This window comes from Anabrus simplex, chromosome 6 (assembly GCF_040414725.1).
Source record: "Anabrus simplex isolate iqAnaSimp1 chromosome 6, ASM4041472v1, whole genome shotgun sequence".
Classification (NCBI taxonomy): domain Eukaryota; kingdom Metazoa; phylum Arthropoda; class Insecta; order Orthoptera; family Tettigoniidae; genus Anabrus; species Anabrus simplex.
The window spans coordinates 89,761,487-89,782,728 of NC_090270.1; the positions used below are offsets into that span (position 1 = coordinate 89,761,487).

General features: G+C 41.4%; 1 protein-coding gene across 1 annotated transcript; it reads right to left on the reverse strand.

Moving 5' to 3' along the window:
• Positions 1–1,932: 1,932 nt before the first annotated feature.
• On the reverse strand, positions 1,933–18,324 carry LOC137501286 (dentin sialophosphoprotein-like). The gene is made up of 3 exons (XM_068228233.1): positions 17,073–18,324; positions 14,353–16,733; positions 1,933–2,241 (listed from the first exon to the last, which is right to left on the reverse strand). Exons 1-3 carry the CDS (start codon positions 18,322–18,324, stop codon positions 1,933–1,935), a joined length of 3,942 nt encoding a protein of 1,313 aa, XP_068084334.1.
• Positions 18,325–21,242: the final 2,918 nt, after the last annotated feature.

Below are 21,242 nucleotides of genomic sequence, written 5' to 3' on the forward strand. Positions count from 1 at the left end.
ACCTGACAATCCCATACAACGTGGAGGGGGCTGAAATAACAATTTTTTTCTTGTGCATTGTTTTGATGAATTAATTGTGATAAAGATTCCCAATAAATTGCGAACTATTTCACGAAGACATATTATTTATGCTTTTCAATATCAAATGAGAATTAAATTATCCTGCATTTATTTATTTTCGGATTCGGACATCCTTTGAACTGAGAAAATGTGTTAAGTACTGATACCTAGTTGCTAAGTATCTGATACTGGTACTTATATCATATTCAAGTCTCAAAAAGTATCTTCAAAATAATTTAATAAATATAATAAATACATTAGTAACATAGGTTATTTCGATCATGAGAAGAGGCTTCTACTAACAAAAAGCTATGTACACTGTGTTACTCATCAAGAAGTTATGTAAAACTGAATATAATAAACATAGCTTAGTGTCAGCTAGAGCCAATATTTTCCTCACAAACGACAGATGATTGTATCAAAGAAGGTACCGTACTTTTGACTTAATATGTCTTAATATTGACGGTGTATGTCTCAATAAATCTTATTCTTCCTCAATGATTACTGGGGTGTGGAACTGATATGAATTGTTCCCTTAATTATAATGACACAAGCTTGTATATTCTCTTTACGTTCTTTCGTCCTTAAAAGATAAAGAAATATTACCTTCCTTGAAAGATCATCTTGACTGGTTTGAGTCAGCAATTTTCCCATCACCAATATCCCAGAAATCCGTATTATGTTTCAGAAATCTCATTTGCAACAACTTAGTCTAAAATTAACACTGGACGTCAAATTAGAGAGCTGATTTTGTTTTACTGCAGCGGTACGCGTTAGAATCAATGGCCGCCTGACTTAGTAAAATGTCTATGTCATAGTTGAAAAATAATATATTAATTCTACTATCAGAGTTGAGGGTCTTTGTAATTTTCGTTACCGGGATTCCTGAACAACTTTCACAAACTAGATCGATGCACTAAATATTATCTGTTTCATATGATATATTGTGGCACTTCATCGGAAAATGGGGAAAGATGTACCGTACTTTAATCTGACTCCATTTTATACCTACCCCATGTCTTCAAGCGATTAACATAGCCTTGTTCTTTGTTTACATTTCGATGTCTAAATGATGAATAGAAATCGAGGTGTTGAGTAAAGTAATTCATTATCATTTCCTTCTTCAGAAGATTACTTCTGATTTCCAACTTCGGTGGCAGAAGCATAAAACTGAATGACGCCAGCATCTTCCAAATTATTCTATTTTGGCCAACAAGGAAAACAGCAAACTTCTTACAGTTCTGTAGACATTAGTCAACATCGATAACGGCACATCTTCATGAAGCAGAAATACTTAATATGCTACGACTTTTTTAAAAAATTATTCATTTGGTTATTGTTTAGTAAACAGGAACAATATGAGACTTATGAAACAGTTCAGACACTTGACAGTAATTGGTTATTCTAGTATCGTACTTGTTCAAGAAATGTATCAAAACTAAGATGGAACATATTCCTTCCGTTGCTTGAGAAGTTACGAATACAGTCACACTGGTTGATCTAAACGTCCACCTCGAACACAACCTTCACAGATTAAAATTTAAAAGTCCATGTCCTAGATTTTGTACGGTACTTTTCCTTATTTTTCGAATTACTGTACAGGGTGTTGAAATGAGGTTAAGCCAATGATTTCGTGGCCCGCTTTATATTATATCGAGATATACAAGGTACTAAAACATTGGCTTAAGCGTAGTACGATGAGAAGTATAATAGGAGGACTTTCATGTGAGCATTCTATGTCGGCGTACCTTGCCCTATCACTAGCAAAGGGAGAAGATATTCGATTCTCATGGAGTTTTGATAAAATTCTTTATCGTTCACACACGGAGGAAAGATGGCGTTGGAAGCCGTAGATCTAATGCAGTTAGTTCATCACGTTGACACTAGGCGGCGAGCTCCGACATTCCTCGTTTCAACTGGTGGACCATTTGAGAACCTCCAGGCAGGGACACGCGACGTCTCGGTGTCGTAGGAACCTCTGGTGCAAGCGGGAAGTTTGGATACCTTCTCACAACGTCGAGAAACCTCCCAGAAAGCGTGTTGTGGTGGACACTGGTACATGTAGCCTTCTACTCGACCTGTAGTGGCGCTTCTCTTACACCTGTAGAACATGTGACAGTCTCCTTCGTACGGGTGGAAACCTTCAGTGGGGCACAGTGCCTTATCAGCTGGTACTGGGACCTGAAATTAAAAACATCCCGTTTGGTTTATATCAAAGGAGATAGATAATAAATAACATGTTTGTAGCTCATCATGCTTACAAGGAGGTAAATTTAATTGGGAGTTATGAGGGATGAGGGCTAGGAGTTTAGACAAATGATTTACTTGAGTTCAGTTTAACAGTACCTAATTTCCTACTGAACAACATACATAGATTGCAGTATGATGATGATGATGATGATGATGATGATAAGGTCCGGCTCCTTGGCTGAATAGTCAGCCTAGTAGCATTCGGTTCAGAGGGCGCCCGGTTCAATTCCCGGCCGGGCCGGGGATTTTAACCTCGTCTGGTTCATTCCTTTAGCTCGGGGACTGGGTGTTAGTGTTCATCTTAATACACATACTCATTTAAAACCATTACAGAAGGACGTGATAGTGAATATATCCCACTACGTAGGACTACGTAGGAAAGCCGTTCGGCCGTAAAAAGGGGAAAATCCATACAAAGTGCCGACCACAAATAATTGGGGAAAGGCTAGGAAGAATAATAAAAAGAAGAAGAAAATAATAATCCGGGCTGAGTGGCTCAGGCGGTAGCAGCGCTGGTCTTCTGAACACAACTTGGTGAGTTCGATCCTGGCTCAGTTCGGTTGTGTTCAAATATGCCAACCTCATGTCGGAAGATTTACCGGCACGAAAAAGAACTCCTGCGGAGAAAAATTTCGGCACCTCGGCCTCTCCAAAACCGTAAAAGTAGTTAGCGGGATGTAAAATCATTAACAGTCTTATTATTTATTACTAGTTAATTATTATTTAACATCAATTAATAATTAATTTTCCGACTCATTGGCTGAACGGTCAGCGTTGAGGTCTTCGGTTCAGAGGGTTTCGGGTTCGATTCCCGGTGGGGTCGCGGGTTTTAATCGCGCCTCATTAATTCTTCTGGCTCTGGGACTGGATGTTTGTGTTTGTCCCAACACTTTCCTCTTCATCTTCAGACAACACACTACACCACCAACCACCGCAGAAACACACAATAGTGATCACATCCTCCATATATAGGAAGGGCATCCGGCCGTAAAACCGGGCGAAATCCATATGTGTGACACCGTTCGCAACTGCGACCCCACAGATGTGAGAAAAGCAGTAGAAGAAGAATATTAATGAATAATACATTAAAAGAAGGAGTAGGAAGAAGAATACAGAGAATAGATACTTAATCCTTTGTGGAGTGCTCGGAAAATGAATATGTACATATTTGGATATAAAAACTTATATACCTTAATATACCGTAAAATGCCGTTTTCATGAAACACGAACAGTTCAGAATAAGATCTAGATAGGCTCCATTTTAATAATTCTGTTTAGATGGACATTCTTAGTCTAAGCCGGGCTGAGTGCTCGGATGGCAGAGTGCTGTGTTTCTGGGCTCGATCCTGACTTAGTCCAGTGGTATTTAAAGCAAATTCATCTCCGTACAGGCCATGAAGGCCCTTAGAGGGGTGGAAGGTAAAGCCTTCCACTATCCGTAACCTTGGCACTTAATGGGCTAGAGTGGTTAGGTCTAAGCTCTACGCCCGGCCGCCTTTGCCTCCAAGAATTAACGTGGTACTCATTTTGGTGTAGGCTTTTGTATTTGATGGTGCTCTAACACGCCAGCTTTTGTCGGTAGACTTACTGGCATATAAAAGAAGGAAAATTCCGGTGTCTCGGGGTCTCCGAAAACCATAAAAGTAGTTAGTGGGACGTTAAAGGAATAACATTGTTAATTAATTAACTAAATAATTATTTACTGTTCTCTTCATGGAACATCATTTTAACTACTCGAAATTTTTGTTTAGCAACTAATTATGAAAAATAAGCATAGAAAATGCCGTAAGTAATATGTACAATGCCCGCCTCTGTGGTGTAGGGGTTAGTGTGATTAGCTGCCACCCCCGGAGGCCCGTGTTCCATTCCCGGCTCTGTCACGAAATTTAAAAAGTGGTACGAGGGCTGGAACGGGGTCCACTCAGCCTCGGGAGGTCAAATGAGTAGAGGTGGGTTCGATTCCCTCCTCAGCCATCCTGGAAGTGGTTTTCTGTGGTTTCCCACTTCTCCTCCATGTAAATACCGGGATGGTACCTAACTTAAGGCCACGGCCGCTTCCTTCCCTCTTCCTTGTCTATCCCTTCCAATCTTCCCATCCTTCCAAAAGGCCCCTGTTCAGCATAGCAGGTGAGGTCATTCTGCCCAGTAGTATCCCCCCGACCCACTAGACACTGGACACTGCCCTTGAGGCGATAGAGGTGCGGTCCCTGGCTGAGTCCGAGGGAAATACCAACCCTGGAGGGTAAACAGATTACGAAGAAGAAGAAGAAGAAGAAGAAGAAGAAGAAGAAGGGAAATATGTACAATATATGAAAACTTTTTTGAAATGGAATACCTCACCAAAACACTCGATGTTTAAAATATATGATTTTTCCGTACAGGCAACGAAGGCTCCTGGAGGAGAGGTGGATAAAGGTCTCTACTATCTGTAACCTCAGGGCCAAGATAGGTTGAGCCGGACTGAGTGGCTCAGACGGTTGAGGCGCTGGCCTTCTAACCCCTACTTGGCAGGTTCGATCCTGGCTCAGTCCGGTGGTATTTGAAGGTGCTCAAATACGTCAGTCTCGTGTCGGTAGATTTACTGGCACGTAAAAGAACTCCTGTGGGACTAAATTCCGGCACCTTGGCGTCTCCGAAAATCGTAAAAGAAGTTAGTGGGACGTAAAGTAAATAACATTATTGAGTGGTTAGCTGCGTACCCGGCGACCGTTCTTCCAAGGATTTAACTTAACATTCATATTTATGTTGTAGGCTACGTTAACTAGAGAGTTATTTATGGCTTCCAGGGGTAGAAGTTTGTTTTTTAATTTATATAGAATTTCTGGCGGGGAGTCAAACTCACATCATTCTAAGTAAACCAAAAGCACATCTCGGCTATGCAGCCTGCCACTTCTCCTAATATAACACTTATATACATGGGTATTCTTTTTTTTTTCAAAATAAAAGAGGAAATACAGCTAGATAGCCTTCTGAAGACACCCCGAATTACTGTTAACATTTTCGTAAATATTTCGGATTTTTCAGTATTTATTTTTCAGTCTCACCGAGGAGCTGGCCATGCGGTTAGAGGCGTGCAGCTGTGAGCTTGCATCCGGAAGATAGTAGGTTCAAACCCCGCTGTCAGCAGCCCTGAAGATGGTTTTCCGTGGTTACCTATTTTCGCTCTTTAAGGCCACGGATGCTTCAATCCCACTCCTAGCCCTTTCCTATCCCATCGTCACCATAAGATCAATCTGTGCCAGTGCTACGTAAAGACTTGTAATATATATATATTTTTTTTTTAAGTTGCTTATAAGTTAACTCCGAGTTAACCGGAGATATCAGCTACAAGCTTCCCAAATTTGAGCTCACTGGGTCAAGTAGCTTTACGTGAAAGAAAGTTAGACAAACAGACCAAAATTCACATTTATCATTAAGGATTTATATTTATTTATTTATTTATTTAATTAATTAATTAATTAATTAATTAATTAATTAATTAATTAATTAATTTATTTATTTATTTATTTATTTATTTATTTATTTATTTATTTATTAAAAACGAGGTGATCAATACAACCAAGAATGAATATTTTGAATTTTGTAAAACATTCTCAATAAAAGTAAAATCTGTTTATACGAATTAATTACAATATTTATGATGAATTTTTCGGACGAAAACTTCCCGAATTTTAAACAATATATAGGTAGTTCTTCTTTATTATTTGATTTACGTCACATCGAATCAGGGAAGTCGTATGGCGACGAATAATATGTTATTGATTTTACGTTCCACTAACTGTTTTTACGGTTTTCGGAGACGCCGAGTTACCTGAATTTTGTCCTACATAAGCTTTGTTATCCTATGCCAGTGAACTGGGATCGGACTCATCCATCTTGGGCTAAGAAGGCCGGTGTTCTGAATTACTCAGCCTGGCTTGTGGATTTAACTTAATTATGTCTATGACATTGTTTCTGTGTTGTGTGTCCGGTTTCTACATTTCTTTATTTGCTAATGTTTTTTCTCTTCCCCCATTGATGTTACTTTAATTTTGATGATCTCACGACCTCCTCGTCTTAAATACACTTAATGCTATATACCTTCCTTTTCTTATGAGAAACGTGATCTTAAAATCAATGCATTTCATGGCACCAATTAATGGAACTATTAAAACCTTCACAAAGCACTCGAAGTGTTTTTCTACGTACTTCTTGTTCCAGATTACATACTATTTAACATTTAATTAATATATCTGGTAAAAGAGCCTCTGCTGCTTTACTATTTAAGTGTTTAATGCAATTTTAAACAGCAGCAAAATCTCGTCTCACATTCTCAGAACTGTTGAATGTAATATGGCTCATACAAAACACAGAAGTGAATGAGAACTAATTCTATCTTTATAGTACACATTAACGGTAATTGAATTCTTTTTAACTTCTAGTTATAGAATTTATCCTGACAGCAGACAGCTTATTCTTTTACTGAGAATGAAAATATTCTAAATAAGCTCTTTCATGTCACGAAAACGCTTTTTACAAGAGAGCACAAAAGAGATGTCACGCATCATTATACTATGTAATTAATGTTTTAGATGTTGTACTGATAGGTATTTAATAAAATAGGTAAGAGTGTTTGAAAAAAAGGAATAGAATCCCGAGAAGATGCACTAAAATAAGATCTTTTGAAAAACGCTGGTGCAGTTAACTTGAAGCCTGTTTTCTTATTCATCATAAATGGAGAGAAGTTTCACGGATCATCAACTCTTATAGGGAGAATATCGTAAACTGGATACATGGATACACTATTACAGACTATACAATGATTACAACATGGATCCAACTAGCGATCAAACAGTATAATTCTCTATTAAGGAGATGCAAGTAATTACGTTTAGGTCGTTCCATTGATCTTCAGTAACTTAGTGAATGCTCGTGAGCTGTACAAGAAAACAAGTTAACAAGCGAGTGCAAAAATACTGCATCCATCAACAATTGATACGAGGTGTGCTTTTTAGCTGGTACTTTCTTAAATGATTTCAAGTTGAAAGGCAGAATACACCCTTGCCTTAATCCCTAATTCCTCTTTCTATATCAGATCTATGGATAGGCCTACGTCTTTTCCGGTTTCACTAAGAGATGGCGCCAGCGAGCATTCCTCAGCGTATGAATTTGACACATACGTCAGTGTGTTCGTCTGACATTAACCTACCAACAAACACAAGTTGAGTCCGTCAAACACTAGCTTCTGTGTTGTATCGTTCAGTTATCATGTCGACGTTTGTGCCTGAAAAATAAAATTTGCGGTACGCATTGCTTTTTTCATTTAATAAAAATAAAAAAGCTGTGGAAAGTCGTCGTTTGCTGGTAGAAACATACGGTGAACACGCTCCATCGATTAGAACATGTGAGACATGGTTTCGACAATTTAAACGTGGTGATTTCAATGTGAAGGACAGTGCGCGCTCTGGTAGACCACAAAAGAGCGAAGACTCATGAAGTCCGGCGAAACCGTCAATGCACAACACTATCGCCATTTAATGATTAATTTAAATCACGCATTGATAGAAAGACGACCGGAATGGGCCAGAAAACATGGCAAAGTGATTTTGTTACACGACAATGCGCTGTCTCACACAGCAAAACCAGTGAAAGACACCTTGAAATCGTTTGGATGGGACATCCTTCCGCACTCGTCGTACTGTCCCGAACTGGCGCTATCTGCGTATCACCTCTTCGCATCAATGGAACACGCGCTCGCAGAACAGCACTTCCGCAATTTCAAGGAAGTTGGAAAATCACTCGACGAGTGTTTTACCGCAAAAGACAAGCAGTTTTTCTGGCACGGTACTCATAACTTTCCTGAAAGATGGGCGAAGTGTGTAAAAGCCGATGGCTAATATTTTGAATAAACACAAAATGAATTTCTCTTGAAAATTACGTGTTTTCTTTACCACAAAAACCGGTAAACTAATATTTTCTCCAATTTGTCCTTTTGAATTAGAACTTTATCTTCTTTCCTACTTTTAAAAATACAATCAAGCTTATTAAGGTAAGGTAAGGTAAGGGTGTATTTTGCGCGAAGGCAGGTCCGAACCTCCGCAGAGGTGTGTCTGAGCCGGAGTTTCCGCTCCTCCATTCCCTTACCCCCAACTAACAGCGCGTGGCAACCCATCCAAATCTTGACCATGCCCAGTGTTGCTTAACTTCGGCGATCTCACGGGATCCGGTGTTTCAACACGGCTGCGACCGTTAGCAATCAAACTTATTCGTCTACTAATATTCAACGCTATCTCTGCATGGACATTTTGGGACATACCGCTTATACAAACAGCTAGTCTTTTCACTCCCAAGTGTTCCCAGCCCAAAGAATGTAACATTTTATTAACATACTCGTTTGTCGGAAATCATTCAGAACAAATAATGCTGCTTTCCTTTGGATCTTTTCTATTTCTCAGTTTTAAGCTTGTTCAGTTCTGAGCAGTTATCTTGTGAATGATAATGAATGTTTGTTAAACGCGCTGGGTAATAATAATTTGAGCTGTAATAATTTGAATTTCACTAAATTAGTAACTAGAAAAATGTCAACACCTCCACTTTTGTTTGTGATTATTCGAAAGATGCGTCTGACTCCTTGGCTGAATGGTTAGTGACCCGGCCTTCAGTTCAGGGGGTCCCGGGTTGGATTCCCGGAGGGTTGGAGGATTTAACTGTGAATATTTAATTCCTCTGGCATGGGAACAGGGTGTTTGTGTTCGACTTAAGCACCTCTCTTCGTATACACACAATACACCACAGAAACACGCAATAGTGAATAAATCCCACTAAATAGTGTTGGCGTTAGGAAGTGTATCTGGCCGTCAAAATTGGCTTACTATATTCAAAGTGCCAACCTCAAGGAATTGGGGGGAAAAAACAGGGAAAAGATGAAGAAGATCTGTTACGAAATTATCAATATCCCTGAGTGATAGAACTGATCTACCGGTAGTCCAAAACAACAAGTTTGTCATTGTAACTGAAATTGTGTGGAGGTTGTATACTTCAGGTTGGTCATGTATAGAGATATTTTGAGAACAAATAACTTCACACAGAACTATTAACTAATTAAGAAAGAAGATGTGTTCGTTTATTGATTTACGTAATATCTGGCCGAAGTATTAAATTCACCGACATATTAATATATTCTCTCCTAAAATCCCTTGATAAGTCATAGCAACGACCGCAAAGAAGAAGATGATACTAACATTTTATCTACTAAAGCCTTTGCCAAGTGACTGCGAAGGAACTAGATACGCAGCAAGTAAGGTGGATATATAATATTTGCGAAATAAAAACATTAATATAAGATGCGAAGTATGGCTTGTGGTAGCTGGGAATTATTTAAAATTAATTATTTAAGCAAATTTAAATGTTATTTTACGACCTAAAAAGTAGTGGGAAATGCAAATTTTCCAACATGCAGAAATAAAAGTTTTTATTTCGGATCAGGAAACCAAGAACGGCACAATTCACTAAGCATTGACATCCAGAAGAAGCTAGGAGGTATGTTACAGACATCTACTTTCTATATATAACTTATACAAGATTATTCGGGGAGGCATGATTAAGATGGACCAAGGCATGTGAAATGAGGAACAGCTATTAATGTAAACATTCCTATATCGTCGCTGTTCGGGCAAAAGTCATATCTCCCTATACTCTTCCTATCCATTATTTTCCTTAAGATTTCTCACGCCTCCCAGCCACATATGGATATTTAGCGCATCAGAACAATATTCGTAGTCCGCCTCTGTGGTGTAGTGGTTAGTGTGATTAGCTGCCACCCCCGGAGGCCCGGATTCGATTCCCGGCTCTGCCACGAAATTTGAAAGGTGGTACGAGGACTGGAACGGGGTCCAGTCAGCCTTGGGAGGTCAACTGAGTAGAAGTGGGTTCGATTCCCACCTCAGCCATCCTGGAAGTGGTTTTCCGTGGTTTCCCACTTCTGCTCCAACTTAAGGCCACGGCCGCTTCCTTCCCTCTTCCTTGTCTATCTCTTCCAGTCTTCCCATCTCCCCGCAAGGCCCCTGTTCAGTATAGCAGGTGAGGCCACCTGGGCGAGGCACTGGTCATCCTCCCCAGTTGTATCCCCCGACCCAGAGTCTGAAGCTCCAGGACACTGCCCTTGAGGCGGTAGAGGTGGGATCCCTCGCTGAGTCCGAGGGAAAAGCCAACCCTGGAGGGTAAACAGTTTTCCTATGCTTACCGTACCGCACTTTAGGAATGTATGCATGCATGACTTATTTACATGCTCCTATAGTATAATGGACTTAATGTTCATTTTCCATTGCCGTTATCATACGAAAATGAACGCAACGAAATTTGTTCTGATGGACTGCATATCCATATGTGGCTGGGAGGCGTGACCAGTCTTAAGCAAAGTAATAAATAGGAAGAGCATTGTGAGATATGATATTTTGCCCAAACAACGAAGATATACAGTAATAACAATATTCATAGACAAACAAAAAAACCAGAACAACAGTAGCGTGCACTGAACCCCTGGGATAAAGAACTTTGTATTAACATTTTCTAATTATTCCTTTGAACGCTTTTTATAATGTTTGAAAAATTGCGAACATCTAAGCCAAGCCAAGTACAGCTGTGTCAACAATCCGCTCGCACTACCGCATTTCAGCTTCTCCAGCGAGCTGGGTTTCCTTGCCGTCGCAAAAGAGAGCTACCCCAGCGAAATTTAAGGTCTATTGGGGGACGCATGCACTTGAAGCTTCCTTGTCCTGGGAGCGAGGCGGAGCTGTAGGCCCTCTCCTGACAGCAATTTACGGCGACAGGCCAGCTAGCTTAGGTAAGGAAATGTTAGTTTTAACACTTGACACTCGAAGTCTTCAGCGCCACACACTAGAGACTGCAAGAAAAATATCAGCATCTTAACAGTGTAGCCACTTGCACATCGTCTTGCTAATAAAAACAGAGCCAGTATATGAAATCAATTGTAATATAGAAGAATATATTTTAGTCTTGGGTTTCGGCATGTATACAGTTTTTTCGAGCAATTAATTGATTATACGTGTAGAGTACGATAGCCACAGAAAAATATTTAGGTTGCCCAGCATGAACACAGAGTTAAGCGCGATGTAATTGGTTGTCTGTGATGGTGGTATGTAGTGAATTCTTGTGTTCCTCTTGGAATATAGGTGAATGTTTCGCGTGTTCTGTGGCATTCTTCATGAATGTAACGTGTGTTATACGTCGTGACAAATAGTTTCCCTCGTTTGCCGTTGATGCACGTACACTCAGTATGCGAGTGAAACTTCAGCGACGGTAAAAGACCAGTTACATTGTGCTGATTAGTTTAGATTAGGCTTTATAAGTAAAAAGAAACAAATAGTTAGTCCCAATGCATTTTTGTGAAAACTATGACTGTACTATCACAAAGCGTCACCGGATGAAACTGTAAGTACATTGTTTTAAATCTGCTATGGATTAAGTTATGGTGGTGTCGTCACTGCCGTGGATATCAATTTGGAAGTATGTGCGAGCGTGTGGTTGAAAATATTCTTGAAAGATATTTTCAGGTAGATCTTTCCACGAAGAACGCAGCTTTATAAAATAGTAATGTTGATTTAAGAGAGTGTAGTGTAATGGGAGCTACGATTGCTTATATTTTTAAAACTTTTTTGCAGCTGGGGTAATGAATATGTTCACCGCACGTCACTGCAGAACAATAATAGAGTTTGTTTCTCAAATACATTGTTGAACGAGTCTTATGTACCGAGTTTTCAATAATATTCACAAGTAAATATAAAAATAGAACTTGATTCATAAATACAGTAAATATTTTGAAGGAATATTTAATGTACGAAGCTAACTAAAATAATCACAATTTAAAAAATTAGTACTTGCTTCATTACATTTTCTGAATAAATATCCTACTACCGTATATTATACTTTTCATAATATGAAATGTGAAGAATTATAAGGAAAATATTAGGTCCTCTAAGAATTGCAGAGTTTTGGAAATTAAGAAGTAACAATGAAATTTACCAGAACGTAGAAAACATATCAGAAACAATAAGAAAAAGGAGATTGCTATTTCTTGGACACATTTACAGAATGGATGACAATAGACTAACTAAACGAATCTTCAAGTACCTTTGGGAAAAGAAATCAAATACCACCTGGATTCACGAAGTCAAGAAATACCTGGAAAGGAACAACATACAAGAAGAAGAATTATTGGAAAGACAGATTTTTAGGAAGGAAGTCTTACAAATGGAAGGATTCCAAGGGAGGAAGGAAAAGAAAACAGGCACACAGTGGACTGAAGACAGGAAAAAGAAACACAGTGAAACAATGAAAGAATACTGGAAGAAAAGGAAAGAACAACTAAGGAGGAACAATTGAAATTGTAACGTGGTCCTTAGAAGGCAGGAACGCAAGAAGAAGAAGAAGAAATGTGAAAAGCTCTACCACAAGATGCACCGCCTGAAGAGTCTCCATTGGGAAATGTAGTTCTCTGAAGGAATACCCGCTTTCTAATCTCATTTCTTGATATAAAACTATCTACCACCTTCTCCAGATTTAACGCCTTATCAGCCTCTGAAGACTAGCAAACTCCACGTTTTGAGGGAATTTAACATCTAGGAGGAGAATTTGGAGTAGGTGGCACTCTTCGCCCCGAAAATCATTTTTGGAGGGGCAGAAAACCCCTTGCTCCTCCAACATTGGTGCCACTGCAAGATTTCCAGGACGTTCCTTCCATTAATGTATCGGTTACTAATATTTCGTCTACTATGTTACGTACACTGATATTACTTTCACGTTTGTGTAGTTCATGTCATGTTCGTCCATGCGAGTTCCTCCAGATTTAATCTATTCTTTCCCCGCCCACTGACAATAGGACTACTCACTTCGTCCACTTCAAAATATGCACATACAAGGCGCCAACCATGCTACAGCTTTTCATTGGACACCAAAATGTCTTATATCCTGTAAATAAAATGCATTACCTAAATCAAGGGCATATAGAAGCATTTACCAGAAGATACGAAGAATACAGTAAAAACAATTAAGATGTGTACCTCCGAGCGTTATCTATTTCTTTTTCTAGTAATTTACAACCCCCTCTTGAAAAAGTAATATTGTAGGCTATTGCATTTATAACATATATAAATTTGGCATCCAACCATTTCACAATGTTCAATTGAATTCTATATACAGTTTATAGTCATACATATAATTGTAGCCTAGTCAGTTTCAACTCTTTAATAAATTAGGCTTTCAAATATCCACAGTATTTTTTGAAAACTATTATGCAATATTATTGTCTGATATCAAATCATAAAGGGGACAAAATTGAACGAAGATATTTAAGCTGAACGAAGATTTGTGTGGATGAAATATGGTAGTGAACAAAATAAAGGCGATAGATGGACGAAATGGGAAGTGGAATAATTAACCGTGGACGAAACGTATGGGGATTGATATGAGAGGACTGCAATATCCAATTCACGATATTCATGATAGGAACCTAAAGTCAAACTTCGCGGTACTTAAACACGTAGTCGAATGTGTTCCCTATCACCAGACTTAACACGTATCAAAAGATCATAATGACAGTCGTGATGGATAATGAAATATGTGTTGAGTAGAGGGAGGATGCTGAGTAATCGTAGATGAGCTGTCTGGTCGTTCTAAAAGTGAGGACATTGTAAGAATACAAAATCAAGACCTCAGTAGTTCAATGAAGACGGAGGACAAAGTGAGAAAAGTAGAACAAAACAAATTACTTCATTTGCTACAGAATCTCAGGCACTAAAAATCTAGTCCTCGCTACTTCAGGATCACAATGTCCTTTACTTTCTGTCTGTGAGGAGACAGGAACGTCGATCAAGGAGAAAAATGACTATCAGCATTTTTTTAAACTATACGGCTAGTATTAAGCAACTGCTTCATAGTGATTAGATGTATTGACCAGGAAATACCGGAGAAACCCGATGACAATAAGAAGAGCTGGTCTGTGAGGAAAGTTGGGAAGTTTGCTCGGAATTCTATTAATAAACTTACCGGTGGTGGTAGTTCCTCATGGAGGGTCCTGAAAGACTCTGTTCTGTGCATGGCCGATTGGCAAGGACTTGCTTCTTCAGGAGGCAGACACTGTATCTTCTCCTCATCGTACACGGTGCCATTGATACATGACAGTACTAGGACTTTCACATCTGTACCATCCTTAGAGGTTGTACATTGATAGAACATGTTGCAATATTTAGGATGTCTTCTGAAACCTGTAGGACAAATTATCGCCATCTGATCTGGTGCAAGTTCTCCCACTGGGCATGCTCCCGAGGGACCGGAAGGAGAACCTGTTGATCCTTCACCAGGACCATCCGTGCTGCCCGATCCTCCTGGGGTATCAGTAGAGCTCTCACCAGGAGTTGTTCCATCAGTAGGCGTGCCAGTTCCTTCAGGAGATGATGTTGTGGGGGCCGTTTCTCCGCCAGAAGGTTCCGTCCCAGCAGTGCCATCACCATCTGCTGGTTCTGTAGTACCAGTACCGTCAGTAGCACCAGGAGTGCCAGTAGTTTCTCCAGCACCAGGAGTGCCAGTAGTTTCCTCGGCACCAGGAGTACCAGTAGTTTCCCCGGTTCCAGGAGTACCAGTAGTTTCCCCGGTACCAGGAGTACCAGTAGTTTCCCCGGTACCAGGAGTACCAGTAGTTTCTCCGGCACCAGGAGTGCCAGTAGTTTCCCCAGTATCCGGTTGTTCAGTCGATCCCTCAGGTCCTTCAGTACCAGATGTTGTGCCTGCAGCAGGTGTAGTCTGGTCTGTTTGACCACCAGAAGGTGTAGAAGCAGTTTCCCCACCAGTCGTCGCCGGAGTTGTTTCTGCCGTACCCGCCGTCTCACCCGGACCAGCCGTTGTTGAATCAGTCCCATCTGTTGCCTCCCCAGTTGGCGATACAGTTGAAGGCTGGGTTTCTCCTGTACTTCCTGTTTCAGCTGTCCCTGCCGTTGTAGGCGGCTGTGTTGAATCTGTACCGTCTGTTGTCTCACCTGCGGGAGCAGCTGTTGAAGGTTTTGTTTCACTAGTGGGTGACTCTGTAGTTGAGCTGCTCTGATCTGTAGGTGCTGGTTTCCCTGTACTCGAAGGAGATTGCGATCCTCCACCACTGCAGTCTCTCGGAGGATATACTGATTCTTCATGATTACATACACTGAGGGCAGGGTCAAATATCGTACCTTCGGCACAGTCAAAATGGTAAATAGAAAATCTCTCACCCTTGTCTCCGTCCCAATCCACACATCTGTAAAATTTCTTACAGTCGTCAGGATTGGGGAAATAACCTGCCTCCTTGCATTCAAATTTGGTTGGCTTCGGTTTACTTTCACAAGGTGGGCCTGATTCTGAGGAAGATCCCGGCTTTTCTGAACTCTCCGATGTTCCGGAGTCCGGTTTTCCTGAACTTTCTCCATCTGGGGAAGATCCCGGCTTTTCTGAACCCTCTGATGTCCCAGAGTCCGGTTTTTCTGAACTTCCACCATCTGGAGAAGATCCCGGCTTTTCTGAACCCTCTGATGTCCCAGAGTCCGGTTTTTCTGAACTTCCACCATCTGGAGAAGATCCCGGATTTTCTGAACTCTCTGATGTCCCAGAGTCTGGTTTTTCTGAACTTTCCCCATCTGATCCACTAGGAGCTGGAGTCGTAGCACTTGGACTAGGAGTCATTGGAGAGGTAGCCCCACCTTGCTGATTGTTATTGTCAGATGATCCACTGGAGGCCCCGGAACTTTCTTGGCTACCTGAAGACTGCTGGCCACTTTCTGACGAACCTGATGATTCTTGGCTACCTGATGCGTTTGATTGGTTATTTTCAGAGGAGCTTGAAGACTGGTTGTTTTCTGATGAACTGGTAGACTGATTGTTTTCCGAAGAGCCAGATGAAGATGTTGTTTGACTACTCTCGGAAGAAGATCCTGACTGATTACCTTCCGATGAAGATGCCCCACTTCCTGAGGTTGTTGACTGATTTTCACTTCCTGACTGTTGATTTTGGCTACTGGAAGAACTTTCAGTTCCACTTTGACTTGTTTGCTGACTTTCGGACGAGGTTGTACTTTGTCCACTTTGGTTCTCGGATGAACTTGTGGTTTGTTGACTTTCACTGCCTGAAGACGTAGTACTCTGACCACTCTGCTGACTTCCGGATGTTGTAGTTGTCGAGGTGTTACTGCTGCTGCTGCTACTGCTACTGCTGCTTGATTGTGACGAAGAGCTGTTACTAGCTGAACTAGACTGAGAAGTGGTTGTGCCTCCAGATGATGTTGTTTGCTGACTACTACTGCTGGCGCTACTAGTACTACTACTGCTGGAAGACTGAGACTGGGTACTACTTGTCATAGATGTGGTTGTAGATGTAGTTTGCTGTTTAGATCCGTCGCTTGTTGTGGCTTTCATTGTACTTGCGCTCGATGCTGTAGTTGATTCTTCTCCATTTCCACCTACTCCATTGCCATCATTTCCTCCATGATCACCATTTCCTCCTTCACCTTCACTGGCACCACTTCCTCCTTCTCCTCCATTGCCTCCGTTTCCACCGTCTCCACCGTTGCCTCCACTTCCTCCATCTCCTCCACTACCTCCACTTCCACCATTCCCTCCACTACCTCCACTTCCACCGTTTCCTGCATTTCCTCCATCTCCACCATTGCCTTCACTTCCTCCATCTCCACCATTGGCCTCATTTCCTCCGTTACCTGAGCCTCCGTCATTGCTTCCATCATCTCCACCACTTCTACAGTCTGACCTAGTTACTGCCCAGTCATGGTTGCATACATTATTCTCTGTATCCCAGACTGTTCCTTCGCCACAGTCGAACTCATATTTTGTGTAACTGCCCTTTCCATTGTCGACACATCGATAAAACTTTTTACAATTCCCTTCCTTGCCGTAAAACCCTTCAGATGAACATTTTCCATCAGAAAGTAACTGCCCACCTTGTGGTGGTTGTCCTGCTCCTGAGCTTTCTGAACCATCTTCATTGCTGCCTGAGGAGGAACTGGTAGTGGTGCTTTCAGATGTCAGTATTGTTGATGTTGTCGTGGTTATCTTTACTGTTGTTGTTTCTTCTTGACCAGATGGGGGCTGGCTTTCTGAACTTGGAACACCCTCATCTGGTTTGTTGTCTGCACCGGCGTCACCTTCTTCTGGAGTAGCTTCGTCTGGTTTGTTTGCTGCTTCACCAGTATTGCCTGATTCTCCTTCACCCGACTGGTTTCCTGAATCACCGCCAGCCCCATTATCACCTGGAGCTCCTTCATTTGGTTGGTTTCCTGAACCTCCACTCTCACTTGTTGTTCCTTCACTCGGCTGGTTATCTCCTGTACTGCCTCCTCCGCCTGATCCTCCTTCTGACGGCTGATTCTCTGAACCACTACCATCACCTCCCGGTGCTCCTTCACTTCCTCCAGCTCCTCCACTTGGCTGACCAGCTCCTTTACCACAGTCTTCCCTTGTCACTGCCCAGTCATGATTACATACATTATTGTCTGGATCCCAAACAGTACCTTCACCACATTCGAAGCTATATTTTGTGTAACTTTTCTTCCCGTTATCAACACAGCGATAGAATTTCTTGCAATTGCCAGGTTCTGGGAAGAATCCTTCTGACGAGCAAGCACCAGGGGCGCTCGGTGGGTTTTGACTTCCGGTTGAAGTTTCTGCAGGAGGGTTAGAAGAAGATGATGTGTCTGGAGAGCTGGGAGCTGCTTCAGAAGGGGATTCTGGTGGGCTTGGTGGTGGTTGGGACTGGGCAGCTTCATCGGAACCAGGCTGGTTTCCCATGGGAGAATCTACTTCATTGCCCGCTGCGTCATCACTCGGTACCTCCTTGAATCTCCCGCCACACTCGATACGCCTTGTCTCGTAAGCGTGGTTGCAGGTACTGATATCAGGATCGAATACTGTTCCTTGACCGCATTGGAACTGGTAAGCGATAAGTGCTGGACGTGAAGATTGTCGATAACTCGTAGCAGGTCCCATGTTGACACAGCGATAGAATACACGGCAGTCCCATGGATCTGGATGAAACCCTTCGGAAGGACAAATGAAAGCGGGAGCACGCCGACCCTGTCGCGTCTCATGATGACTGGGATGTGTTTCTGGAAAATAAAGAAAAACTATTCATATTTGGTTCTTCATTTTGTAAACAATACTTGTAAAACTACAGCATGAATGTATAATAATAATAATAATAATAATAATAATAATAATAATAATAATAATAATAATAATAATAATAATAATAATAACTCAGTAACAATAGGACAGGTATTATTCTAATCGTTAAATCATAAAGATATGCATACCTTATAGAAATTACTTGTCCAAACACTTCTAATCTGCAAACAGCAATAGCCGCAAAGACATCAAAATACACAGAAGTAGCAATAGAAATGCAACGCCTGTGGAAACTAGCACCAGTTATCAAAGTTCCAATAGTAATATCATGTGAAAATGAATGAAAATCCACAGCCTGTTTCCAGTCATTCGACCGGGTTAGGAATAGAATGAATGAAGCCCCATCTAGCGGCGAGGATAGGAATTGTGCCGGCTGCCGAAGCCTGTCGCACTTCTCTGGGGTAACGATTATTGACTGACAGATGAAATGAAATTATACTGGAGGGTGTAGGAATGAAAGATGATAAGGAAAACCGGAGTACCCGGAGAAAAACATGTTCAACCTCCACTTTGTCCAGCACAAATCTCACGTGGAATGACTAATATCATGCACTGGTGTTATTCCGAAAATCTTGCATAACTCTCTGGTCGCATTAAACCTGCATTACCACACGTAGGTTGAACTGCAGAAAGCCACCCTCCTGAGCACCTGCTACATTGTGAGAGAGTTTCTAGGAACGACGTTTCCTCTGAGTTACACCAAACTTCATGAAGATCCAGGCCGCCGTTCCGGTGACACTGAAGGACAGATTCCCAAAAAGGGCAGGTAAAAAAAGTGTTTAGGGACATCATCTGTGCACGTTTGTTGTATATGTATGTTGCAATAATTATTTCTGTTGAAAATATTTGTAGATATCTGTATAGTTTCATAATCAAGAGGGTGACTTCTTGGTTAGGCCGAGTCAGCACATTATGTTAGCGGTACAAGCAGAGACTTCTTACATGGACGTAATAATAATAATAATAATAATAATAATAATAATAATAATAATAATAATAATAATAATAATAATAATAATAATAATAATATTGTGGTGTTACAGAAGAATGCTGAAGGTGAGATGGATAGCTCGGATCACGAATGAAGAGATACTGAATCGAATTGGTGAGAGGAGATAGATTTGGCTAAATTTGACGAGAAGAAGAGATAGAATGACGATAGGACATATCTTAAGACACCCAGGACTTGTTCAGTTGGTTTTTGAAGGAAGTGTAGGTGGTAAGAACGGTAGGGGTAGACCAAGGTATGAATATGACAGGCAAATTAGAGCAGATGTAGGATGCAATAGTTACGTAGGAATGAAAAGGTTAGCACAGGATAGGGTGGCATGGAAAGCTGCATCAAACCTGTCTATGGACTGATTATTCAAACAACAACAACAACAATAATAATATCATCCGCCTCTGTGGTGTAGTGGGTAGTGTGATTAGCTGCCACCTTTGGAGGCCCGGTTTCGATTCCCGTCTTTGCCACGAAATTTGAAAAGTGGTACAGGGCTGGAACGGGGTCCACTGGGCCTCGGAGGTCAACTGAGTAGAGGGGGTTCGATTCCCACCTCAGTCATCCTCGAAGTGGTTTTCCGTGGTTTCCCATTTCTCCTCCAGGCAAATGACGGGATGGTACCTCAGTGAAGGCCACGGACGCTTCATTTCCTCTCCCTTGTCTATCTCTTTCTTTATTCGCATCCCTCACACGAGGCCCTTGTTCAGTATAGGAGGTGAGGCCACTTCGGCGAAGTACTGGTCCTTCTCCCGAATTGTATCCCCGAACGATAGTCTCACGCTCCAGGACACTGCCCTTGAGGCGGCAGAGGTGTAAACCGTCGCTTAATCCGAGGGAAAAGCCAATGCTGGACGGTACACGGATTAAGAAAGAAAGAAAGAAAGAAAGAAAGAAAGAAAGAAAGAAAGAAAGAAAGAAACATTTTAAAGGGGATTGTTCAATAAAATGTTACTGGAACATAGTCCACACCGCAGTTTTAAAATAATACCCTACACGTGTATGATTTCTCATTGTAAGTTTAATTTTTTTTTTCAAATATCGAACCTTGTGACTTTTAATGGGGGGGGGGGGGGGGAGGGGTGGTGGCGTATGGTTGAAAAGTGGGCAAAATGTGTGCGTATGCGTTCCGGCACCAGAAAGTTTAGAAACTAAGCGCTGTATATGGGTATTATCCTCACTAATGTCCGGATCCATGGCTAAATGGTTTGCGTGCTGGCCTTTGGTCTCATGGGTCCCGGGTTCGATCCCCGGCAAGGTCGGGAATTTTAATCGTAAATAGTTAATTCTCCTGGCACGGGGACTGGGTTAATGTGCCGTCTTAATCATCATCTCATCCTCATCAAGACGTGCAGGTCGCCTACGGGTGTCAAATCAAAAACCTGCACCAGGCCTCTCCGGAGGCCACACGCCATTAAATCCTCAATAATATTCTAATTAGAGGTACCAATTGCTTGAAATAAAGGACGAAATAACAATTTTCTTTCCGGGCAAGTAATTTGTTTCCCTATCCATAAAGTTTTTATTCCACCCATCACCGCTGTAGTTAAAAAATGAAAAATAGTTAACCCTATGCCGTTCCTTTTGATGAATCGCCTGCCGTGCTGAACGCTCCAAAGCGTTCGTCACACACACGCTTATTAGAGGTGTGTTGACCAGGGGTGAAACGTCAGGGGAGACAGGGTAGATAGCGTGTACCCTTAATATTTCTTGAACAAAA